The 11,750-nt window shown below is 38.4% G+C and overlaps 1 protein-coding gene across 1 annotated transcript; it reads left to right on the top strand.

The window, feature by feature from the left end:
- Positions 1 to 497: 497 nt before the first annotated feature.
- BCL10 (BCL10 immune signaling adaptor) lies at positions 498 to 11,294 on the top strand. Its single transcript, XM_063106719.1, has 3 exons — positions 498 to 768; positions 8,790 to 9,078; positions 10,811 to 11,294. Exons 1-3 carry the CDS (start codon positions 712 to 714, stop codon positions 11,161 to 11,163), a joined length of 699 nt encoding a protein of 232 aa, XP_062962789.1. The 5' UTR covers positions 498 to 711; the 3' UTR covers positions 11,164 to 11,294.
- Positions 11,295 to 11,750: the final 456 nt, after the last annotated feature.

Raw genomic sequence — 11,750 nt, 5'->3', positions numbered from 1 at the left:
CTGTAGTTAAGATGATAGTGTGTGTACATGAGCGTGTTTGTGTGTGACCAGATAATTTAAAAATTCAGTGGGCAAACAAAACAACAGGAAATTGTAGGGCAGGGCCCGGGAAAAGTGGAAGAACCCGAACCGACTGACCAGCCGAGACGGGACTCCACCAAAGTGAGCAGTCCGCGCAGGCCGGGAGTGACAGCTGGCCGAGTAGCGACGGGCCCCACGCACGGAAACGACTCCTTAAGGGCAGGCCAACCCGCTTCCACATGCAAACCCCCTGCGGAGGCGTGGTTTGAGGTGACTCCCGCTGTGGCGTAGCCACTCCGGAAAGGCTCCGGCCGGGGGGCGGGGACAGAAGGGGCCCGCGGGCTGGCACCGATTGGCTGCCGCAGAGATGGGGCGGGCTCTGTCGGTAGCCCCGCCTCTCTGAGAGGCGGTGCCTCCGCCTGAGCCTCAGGGGAGGGAAGAAACTGAACTCAGCTAGTAGGTCCGCGTCGTAACGCGTGGGTCTGCTGCGCCGTCGGCCTCAGAGGCGGAGCCGGAAGTGCTTCGGTTTGACCCCCGAACCGCTCTGTTTTCGAAGGAGCGGCCGTGGTCCTCTCGACCTGCTCCGCCTCCCTTTCTTCGCTCTCACCGGGAGGTCGAAGCTCCCTGCAGGGCGGGGCGGCGCAGCCCAAGCTCCCGGACCCGGAAGAAGTGCCATCTCCCGCCTCCGCCATGGAGCCCACCGCGCTGTCCCTCACAGAAGAGGACCTAACTGAAGTGAAGAAGGACGTGAGTAGCACAGCCTTGCCCAGGCGCTGCCGAGGGCCGGGGGCGGGCCGGGGCGGGCAGCAGCCCTGCGGGAGAGGAAAGCGGAAACCCGGAGTTCGAGAACGAGGGGGAGCCTCCGGGTCGGAGGAGCGGAAGGTCCGGGCACGGGAAGACCGCAGCGAACCCTGCCTCCGAGGGATATTGGTAGACGTGATATCAGCCCCGGTGTCGTGTTAACCCACGTTTTAAATCGCTGAACTCAGGGCTTGGGTGTTTGAAGCCTTGTCCAGCGGAGCGTTTCTTCGCAGTTAGCTTCTTGCCCACTCCTCATCCGCTCCTGACTTCCCCTTCTCAGCGCTCCTCGAGCTACTTTGTTAAGGATCGACGGCTCGGGTTCATCCTTGAGTCAGGCTGCTGTCTCAGCCCAGAGCAAAAGCTGGACCAGATAAAGGATCCTAAGCAGCGCAGCAAATATGTGAAACTGTTTTGCAAAGGGGCTGGGGGAAGCTCAACACACAACCTGGAATTCCCCTAGTAAGCAAACGCCCACATATTTAAATGGGAGGGGGAGGTGAATACATGTAGCTGAGAATTAATGTACAGGTAAACGTTTAAAATATTCAGTAGCTAAATCATGCTCTTCTGCTTGGATGATGCACAAACCATTTTAATACGAATATTTATGTTAAAGTATGGCATTTTTAAGGTACAACTTGTTTCTTTTCCTTTGATTTTAGTTAGTCGTTTTGCCAGACCTATATGAGTACCACTAAAGTACTTTATATGAATTCAAATTAAAAACAGAAACTCAAAGTGTGCTTTTACTTAACACTGCAATACTTTTACAAAATCATCTTTATGAACTGGACAGGACAGAAACTTTTAAATGTCTATCTATTTCAGATCCCTTCCTCCCTCTCCTGTAGGATTCATTATACTTCACTCATGATGACAATCAGTATGACTCACTAGCATGAGGAAAGGGGATATGACTGGGACTTGTGCCTTAGTTTCTTCATTCAGCAGAGATTTATGGAGGACTTACAGTATGGAAAGTACTGTCCTTGGGCCTGGAAGGATGCAAAAAAAATGAAGGCCAAGCCCCTGCTTTATATTCTAGTGAGATAAGACTGGGACATTGATAACTACTGTAGAATAAATAAATGTGTTTTATTCTAGAAAAGTGCCAGTAAAACCATGAACTTCAAGAGCTAGGTCTGCTATGTTCCGGATGCTGTGTCACACAATTTACAATGTTCTTACTTAATCTCTACATCTCCTAAGGGAGATAATTGCCATTCCCATTTTACAGCTGATGAAATAGGACCTGAGAGGTTGTAAGTGTGGGGAAATAAGACCTGTATACAAATACAGATATGAAGAGTGGCTTCCAGGCCTTTGTTTTTCTCTGTCGGCTCATCAGTGTTATCTGTCTCCATGATTTTAATTTACATCTGTGTCAGAAATTCATAATCTTGAGGAAGCCATGGATGGGTTTCAGGAGGTCTATGAAAAACTGTGCATATTTTTTTCTTGGATTTTTTTCATGATATTTTCAAAATAGTTTATGACCTTAGAAAGTGTGAAAATTATCATCCACATATTTAGACCTCCTTTACTCTCAACTATAGACTCTTGCTTCCAGGTATCTACTAGAAGTCTACCGTTATAGCAGGCAAATCTCTCACCTTGTCAAAAATTGAACTTTTTATTTTCCCTTCCCCAAAACCAGTGAGGAGACTCTTGGAATTTACTTTCTGTATTTGGTCCTGATAAGTGGTATACCACCACTACCTCTTCCTCCTCTTTATCCCCATCTAATTGTTTACTTCATCTTTTTGGTTGAGTTTATTTCATTTTAATAAATATGGATTACATGCTACTGTGAGGCTGATCCTGTAGTTGTTTCTAACAGTTCAAAAATTAAAAACTAAGACACAATCGTAGTTTGAAAAGAGCTCAATTTCTTGGAGGGAGGGAAACAGACATAAAATGATAATTTTAAATCATAAAATAAATGCAATGAATTTTTCATTTATCCAAAACACTATCTACGTGTCACTCTGCTAAGTGCAGAGTATGTTGTGTTAAACAGAACATACCTGATTCTTGCCTGCTTCAAACATAGAGTGGTTCCCTCCCCCCTCCCCCCAAAGTGTAGTAGGGACTTATTGAAGAATTATGTTATGTTTTTTAAAGATCTCCCTGCCTATTCTGTGGACTGAGGAGGACAAGGGTAAGAGCAGGGAAACCAGTGAGGAGACTCTTGGAATTTGTATAGATGAAAGATGATGATGATTTAGATCAGGGTGAAGGCAGTGGAGATGGATGGAGCAGGAGAATTCCAGATGCATTTTTGAAGTAGAAATGATAGGACTTGATGATGTATTGAATGTGGGAGCAGAGGAAGACAGGGAATCAGATTAGTAAATGGAAATGTCAAATCAGAAATTACATGTACCAAGTCTGAAGATCAGAAGAGAGATCTGACCTAGAAATGTAAGTGTGACATTGAATGAGTTCACCTGGGAAGTTAAGAGCTAGAAAAGAAAAGGGTTTTAAAACCCTTTAAAGAGAAGAGTTGTAAAAAATGAGAAGTTACAGCCACAGAAATTGGAAGAAAATCAGGAGACTGTGGTATGAAAAGTATCAAATTTGGCAATAAGGAGATCATTAGTGACTTTGAGAATAGTAGTGGGGCAGGATGGAAACATCTAGGAATGAATTGGGAAATGAGTTGAAAGAAGTGGAGTCTTTGTATATAGAAATGTGAGATGTATACACAGGGTGCACCAGGACAGAGAAGAGGGGTGCCTAATTCATTCTGAGGAATTTAGGTAAAGCTTTCCAAAGGAGATAACCACTGACCTGAATCTTAAAGGATGACTAGGGGCTTAGAGTATGAGAAAAGAAAACAAGACAAAAGTAATAACAAAGAAATGTAGAATGACAGCTGTTTTAGATAGAGCATAAAGTTCTAGGACAGAAGTAGTGATACGTTAAACTAGAGAGGTAGACAGGAGCCATATTATCAAGAAACTTGTCTGCCATAACCAAATAGGTTTTATTTATTGAGCACTTAACTGTGTATCAAAGACTGTGCCAAAGCCTTCATATACACTCTCCCATTTAGTCCTTCTAGATGTCCTATGAGTTAAATATTTATCATTATTTTATCAGTAAGGAACTTGGAGCTTAGGGTGATTAAGTAACTTGCCCCACCTATCACAGGAATATGTGCCAGATTCAAGATTTGAATTTAGGTTGGTTTAGCTCTAGAGCTATGTTCTTCTCTACTATTCTGCCATGGTTGCAAAACTTTATCCTGCAAGTCAGGAACAGAACGCAGTGTTTCACATTTTTAAAAAATTGACTAGAAAAGCCCAGGAATGGATGGCTTTACTGCTGAATTTTACCAAACCTTTAAAGAAGAGTTAATACCAATTCTCTTCAAACTATTCCAGAAAAACAGACCATTCTCCCAAACTCATTCTGTGAGGCCAGCATCACCCCGATACCAAAACCAGACAAAGAAACAACAAAAGAAAACTACAGGCCAGTATCTTTGATGAACATAGATTCAAAAATCTTCAAAAAAATATTAGCAAACAAAATACAGCAACACATAAAGAAATTATATGCCCAGGAATGCAAGAATGGTTCAATATATATGTCAGTAAGTATGATACACCACATCAACAAAATCAAAGGCAAAAACCATATGATTATCTCAATAGATGCAGAAAAAAGCATTTGACAAAATTCAACATCCCTTCATGATAAAGACTCTAAGCATATTAGATATAGAAGGAAAGTATCTCAAAACAATAAAAGCCATATGTGATAAACCCACCACCAATATCATCCTGAATGATATTGATGATCAGGAACAAGATAATAATGCCCACTTTCACCACTCCTATTTAACATAGTATTGGAAGTACTAGCCAGAGCAATTAGGCAAGAGAATGAAATAAAGAGCATCCAGATTGGAAAACACAAAGTCATACTGTCCCTATTTGCAGATGACATGATCCTATATATACAAAAGACACCACAAAAAAACTCTTAGAGCTGATGAACGATTTTAGTAAAATTACAGGATGTAAAACATGCAAAAATCAGTAGTTTTTATACTCCAATAATGAACTAGCAGAAAAAGAAATCAAGAAAGCAAGCACATTTACAATAATCAGCAAATAAATAAGTAAAACACCTAGAAATAATTTAACCGAGGAGACGAAAGATCTCTACAATGAGAACTACAAATCACTGCTGAAAGAAGTTAAAGAGGACACAAAAAGATGAAAAGACATTCCATGCTCTTGGATTAGAAGAATTAACATTGTGAAAATGTCCATACTACCCAAAGCAATCTACAGATTCAGTGTAATCCCCATCAAAATACTAGTGACATCCTTGACAGAAATAGAAATAACAATCCTAACATTCATATGGAACAACAGAAGACTCCAAATAGCCAAAGCAGTCCTGAGCAAAAAAAATAAAGCCAGAGGCATTACACTACATGACTTCAAATTATACTACAAAGCTATAGTAACCAAAACAGCATATTACTGGCAAAAAATCAGACACTCGGACCAACAGAACAGAATAGGGAACCCAGAAATTAACCCACGTACTTAACAGCCAATTGTTCAACAAAGGCACCAAGAACATACATTGGGGAAAAGACTGCCTCTTCAATAAATTGTGCTGGGAAAACTGGACATCCATATGTAGAAGAATGAAACTAGACCCATACCTCTCACTGTATACCAAAATCAACTCAAAGTGGATTGAAGACTTAAATATAAGACCTGAAACTATAAAACTCCTCAAAGAAAACAGGGGAAACACTTCAGTAAGTAAGACTGGGCAAAGACTTTATGAAAAGACACCCAAAGTACAAGCAACAAAAGAAAAAATAAACAAATGGGATTAAATCAAACTAAGAAGCTTCTGCACAGCAAAAGAAGCAGCAGTGAAAAGACAACCTACAGGATGATGTGAGAAAATATTTGGAAATTATGCATAGGACAAGGGATTAATATCCAGAATATACAAGGAATTCAAACAACAGTAAAAAAAAAAAAAAAAAAAAAAACACCCCAGTTACAAAATGGGCAAAGGAGCTGAATAGGCATTTTTGAAAGGAAGATATACAAATGGCCAACAGACATGAGAAAGTGCTCAGCATCACTAAGCATCAGGGAATTGCAAATCAAAACCATATTGAGTTATTATCTCACCCTGTTAGACTGACTGTTATCAAAAAGATTTACAAATGCTGGCAAAAACATGGAGAAAGGGGAACCCTCCTATACGATTGTGGGACTGTAAATTGGTGCAGCCATTATGGAAAACAGTATAGAGTTGCTTCAGACAACTACAGATAGAACTGGCATATGATCCAGCAATCCCAGTGATTGGTACATACCCAAATGGATGGAAATCATCATGTTGAAGGGATACCTGCATACCCATGTTTATCACAGCTCTATTTGCAATAGCCAAGAGTTGAACCAACATAAATGTCCATCAGCGGACAACTAGATAAGGAAAATGTGGTATATGTACACAACAGAATACTACTCTCCCATAAGAAGGAATGAAATTCTGACATTTGCAGCAACATGGATGAACAAAGAATCATGTTCAGTGAAATAAGCCAGGTACAGAAAGAGAAATACTGCATGTCCTCATAAGTGGGAGCTAAAAAAATTTAAAAAGAAAGATACAACAATCACAATAGTTGTTGAACTCTCAAAAAGAGAGAAGAGGACACCAGAGGTGGGAAGGGGGAGGTGGAGGGTTAGTGAGAAATTGGTAAAGGGCCACAAAAAGTGATTACATTGTGTAATGTTGAATATACTAGTTATCCTGATTTGAGCATCACATATTCCACACAGGTATTGATATTCAACACCGTACCCCACAGATATGTACAATCAATTATGTTTTGATAAAATATTAATATTTTAATATTAGAATTCATATAACACTCCAGATTTTCATTTTCTCTTGAAAAATTGGAAGATCTGATAGATATATGAAGGAGAAATTTGAGGAGGAGGGAAGTAGGAAGTATAAGTTTCTGTTATTAATAGTCTGTGCAAGATATGATAAGGACTGAACTCAGGCAATGCTAGTAATAGAGATATAGTGAAAGGACAGATTAGATGTATATGAGGGGTAGATTGGCAGTACTTGGTGGGTGGATGATCAGATCTGGCAAGTGAGTTAAAGAGAGGAAGAGTCAAGGACGATGACTTCTAGGTTTATAGCATGATAGTATGGATAGTGGTACTTTTAAATGAGTTGACACATTAAAGGAAAAGGACAGGGGAAGATAAACTTGGTTTAGAGCCTGTTGACAACAGAGGTTTCTCAAGGAATTCATCTTTCAAATCTGGTCTCTCTCCCACAGCTTAAGTTCATGCACTCATTATGTCTTATGTAACATAATTGCAGCAGTCTTTTACTGGTCTCCTTTGACCCCAATTTTGGCTTCCCCCAGTTCTCTGCAAAGGTTTTCTTATTGCCTCTTATTTTTAAACCTTTGATGACTCTTCCTTTTGGCTATAGGGAAATGTATGTTCCTCAGACGTTATAGAAAGTATTCCATAATCTAACTCTAGTTTTCCTTCCCAACTTCATTTCTCACCACCCTCACATGTATACTGTGTTCCAACCCCAGACTTCTCAGTAGTTTCCCCATTGTGCACCTTCATGCCTCTAGCCCAAGTATAGCCTCTGTAAATTTCCCAGGTCCCGAAGATAGAGTTAGTTGCTCACTCTGTGCTTCCCTAGTACTTGTCCTATAATCTTTCTTTTCTGGGCTGTATCACACTGTCTTAAAATTATTGGTTTGTGTGTGATATGTATTCCCCAACCAGACCATGAGCCCTTTGCATACAGGATTCAAATCTTGTTTATCTTTGTATATTCAGTGTTTAGCACTTGGCATATTAGGAATTTAGGTATATAAAATGTTTATCGCATGAATAAATGAATGAATGTGGGAGTTTAGTGGACTGAGAATTACAGGAACCCTCTACTTAGCCTACTTTCCTGCCACCATATACTAGGATACTTCTAAGATCTTCCATTGCCTTTAATTCACCATTATAAATGTGGTTCAATTTAATTATCATTGTCATCATCCCTAATGTGTATTGATCACTTATTATGTACCAGGCACTTTTCTAAACACTTTGTGTATATTAATTTGTTTTCATTACAATCAGAGGAGGAAATAGGCACAGAGGAGTTAAGTAACTTACCCAAGATCATATATCAGGTAAATAGAGGAGCTAAAATACAATCACTGGCATCCAATTATTAATGCCATTTATTGAGACCAGCATGGATTTTCTGCTAACTAAGCCGCCTTAGGCACTTCTCAAGTCTCTATTCCTTGAGAATTCTTTCCTTTCACACCCTTCCATCTCCCGTCCACCAAGAATGACTCATTGAGTTAAAGTACAGTCTTTCCAACTGACCCTAAAGACAGTTACATTATGAGCCCTTTTGGTTTAGATGTTTTGTTTTGTTCTATGGTTTTTGCTATAGGGAGATGGAATAATTAATAGCAAACATGAGAAAGTTATAAACTGTGAGACCTCTGAGTTATCTTCCCTAGTACTGACTAGTTCTGAATGCCTTGCTAAATGGTAACTAAAATGTACAGTAGTTTTTGCTCTTATCTTTACCTCTGAAGTTGTCCTTGAGCAGACCTCCCTGTAACCAAGGACTCTAGATTCACTGGCTCCTGCTCACAATAGACTGGTCTTGGTTTTTAGGTATGAAAATGAGTTCAGAGGATGGCAGAAACTGTGAGGAGTGTCTCCTCTGGGATCTATGAGTATCTAGTTGGACCTTCATCTTAGAATGCATTTTAGAGGGCCTGAGCCTCCTGACTTCAGAACATTGTCTTCTTAGTTACCAGTTAAGATTCCTAACTAATAATCAGTCACCTATGTGATATCCTTAGGTGTTACAAAATAACATTCAAGCGTATTTTATTTTATGTCTTTTAGGCTTTAGAAAATTTACGTGTATACCTATGTGAGAAAATCATAGCTGAGAGACATTTTGATCATCTACGTGCAAAAAAAATACTCAGTAGAGAAGACACTGAAGAAATTTCTTGCCGAACATCAAGTAGAAAAAGGGCTGGAAAATTGTTAGACTACTTACAAGAAAACCCAAAAGGACTAGACACCCTTGTTGAATCTATTCGGCGAGAAAAAACACAGAACTTCTTGATACAGAAGATTACAGATGAAGTGCTGAAACTTAGAAATATAAAACTAGAACATCTGAAAGGTAAAATATCTTAGGTATCTAAGAGTTAATTTAAATGTGAAAATGGTTTTAAAAGTAAAATGCAAAGCAAAACGAAGAATCTAAAAATGATCATATTGCTTTCAAAAAGTTTAAGCTTTAGAATTATATTTGATTTGCTTTTTTTTTAACCTTATATGATGTCATTACATTGCAAAAGTGGAATATAATTTAACATCCTATATTTGTATTCATATAACAATACCATTTATAGAAAACTTACTATAATGAAAGCCCAGTATACATACTTAAGGGTTTGTTTCTAAAGTCAGCAGAATGTAAAATTAATCTAATTAAAAGTAACATCTGAAAATAACATCACGCATAGAGAACAATTTATAGGCAAAGTATTTTAGTAGGTCCAACTCTGCTAGCTTTTCTCCTGATCACAAGATGAAGTAGCTGGCGTGTTTGTAGGAATCATGTATAAAATATACACTACTTTAAACACTAGAATCACACTCAGTTTGGCAAGATTTAAGAGGTGTGGGAACTGAGATTGATTGAAGGAATAGCAAATTCACCTTTCCCGTTTCGTTTCACCCTTACCCCAGAACACACACGCCCTGATTGGAATGCTGTGCAGAATTACCTGCACAATATAAATCCCCAACTCCCTCTGTTTCTTTCTTGAGAGAAAGAGAGCACATAAGTTAAATGTACATGTGATTTAGCTCTACTCTAGCTGTTCTGTGCACTGAGGATACAGAAATGAGTAATTTAGGGCTCTGCCCTTGAAGAACTCATTATCTGTAAGTCCTTGCAGGGACACACTGGAAGTTTCCCCTCTTGAGCCATATACAAGAAAATAGTTTCTATAGCATGGGACAGAAATGCTGAATCTATTTTGAAGTTGAAAAACTAGTGGTAAAAGTGACCCATAAGTATACTTTATAGACTTTACAAGTTTTTCCTAAAATTTGTCAACTCAGGAGTTTCTTTGCCTGTAGACAGTTAAGTTGAATATTTGCTAAGCCTAGCAGAAGGATAAATCGCACTTGTGTTTGCTTCAGTCCTGAGGCTAATTGTTGGCTATATACTTTGGCTATGATAAAATTATTTGATGGGAACAACCACTGTCACTTAAGTAGACTATAAGATTGAGAACAATGACATTGTCTATTTGTGGTTCTCACTTTCCCATGAAATACTGGTGGAATGTTGGACATGACTTAACTGTTCTGTGCCTCTCTTTTCTCATCTCTAATAGTGAGAGACTATCCCAGATGACTTCTAAAATCCTTTTCATTTCTAACATCCTATGCAAGAATCAGTAATAGACATTGATCAACTCATAGAATTTTAGCATATGCTCTATTTCAATTTGTTTTTATTGACTATATTTTTGTGTGTGCCAGAATGCTAAAGAATATTTATGAGATGTGAAAGCTACTTCTTATTCTATAAAAAAAATTTAGGGGTTGTTTTATTTTTTCCAGGTCCTTCAGTGGTTAAGTATATAAGTATACATTAAATGTGAATTATTTACATTTCTTTAAACTATTTCCTTAACTACAAAATATAAATGATAGCATGCTTTGTGATTGTTGAGAATAACAAATGAGATTTGGAAAGGATGATGACAGAATTTATAAATTGCTATTTAAATTTTGGTTGTGTGGTAACTAGCTTGTAATCTTAAAAAGTTACAAGATGGTCATGAACTCAATTTTTTTGTCACTTTTTTATTTACATCTGAATAATTTTATTGTAGGACTGAAATGTAGCGGTTGTGAGCCTTTTCCAGATGGAGCCTCAAACAACCTTTCTAGATCAAATTCAGATGAGAGTAATTTCTCTGAAAAACTGAGAGCATCCACTGTCATATACCATCCAGAAGGAGAATCCAGCACGGCCCCCTTTTTTTCTACTGATTCTTCTCTGAATTTGCCTGTTCTAGAAGTAGGCAGAACTGAAAATACCATCTTCTCTTCAACTACGCTTCCTAGACCTGGAGACCCTGGGGCTCCTCCTTTGCCACCAGAGCTGCAGTTAGAAGAAGGAACTTGTGGAAACTCTAGTGAGATGTTTCTTCCCTTAAGATCACGTGCTCTTTCACGGCAATGACTATTTTACTGCCTTTGAATTTTTTTAATCATGACAAATATTTTAAAGGATATTAGTCTTTGTATAAAACTCCTATAATGATTTATTTACATTTGATAACATGTTTTAAAATGCAATGTAAGCATACTTTGTAAATAGAATTTTTTAGAATAAAAGAAGCATACTTTTAGGATAGCTAAATGTAAATCATGTTGATCATATACTTTTCAGTATTTTCTATTTTTTCATTTTTTTAGGTGTAAAAATGTTTTCAAATTTTTTATGTTCTTAGACTAATTTTAATAGGGAACATTTCTCTATTTGAGAATAGACTTTTAGGCTGGGAGTAATGTTTCTTAGTGCATTTGTGCTAGAAATTTCCTGAGTCTAATAGTCCTTTTCAACCATTCAGCAGTAAATTTTCAGCATTAAGCTATTCCTATTTGTGAGTAAAGCCAATCACTGATGGTAGAACTGCCATCACTTTCCCACTCCGTCTTACAGGGCCTCATTCTATTGCTGGAGGAACGCCTGATAGAGTTTGAGCCACCTAAGACTTCTATTTGCCAAAATTCATTTCTTATTAATCTTACAAATTAATATTACTT

This window comes from Cynocephalus volans, chromosome 8, assembly GCF_027409185.1.
Source record: "Cynocephalus volans isolate mCynVol1 chromosome 8, mCynVol1.pri, whole genome shotgun sequence".
Classification (NCBI taxonomy): Eukaryota; Metazoa; Chordata; class Mammalia; order Dermoptera; family Cynocephalidae; genus Cynocephalus; species Cynocephalus volans.
Note: the sequence above shows the minus strand (reverse complement) of the source record. Positions and strands in the feature narration are given on the sequence as shown.

What these genes read in the sequence shown, in the direction of transcription:
- BCL10 (XM_063106719.1), top strand. Translation starts at nt 712, where the DNA reads ATGGAGCCCACCGCGCTGTCCCTCACAGAAGAGGACCTAACTGAAGTG. An exon ending in TAACTGAAGTGAAGAAGGAC is followed by an intron (nt 769 to 8,789) that starts GTGAGTAGCACA and finishes TATGTCTTTTAG; the next exon opens with GCTTTAGAAAATTTACGTGT. An exon ending in AAAACTAGAACATCTGAAAG is followed by an intron (nt 9,079 to 10,810) that starts GTAAAATATCTT and finishes ATTTTATTGTAG; the next exon opens with GACTGAAATGTAGCGGTTGT.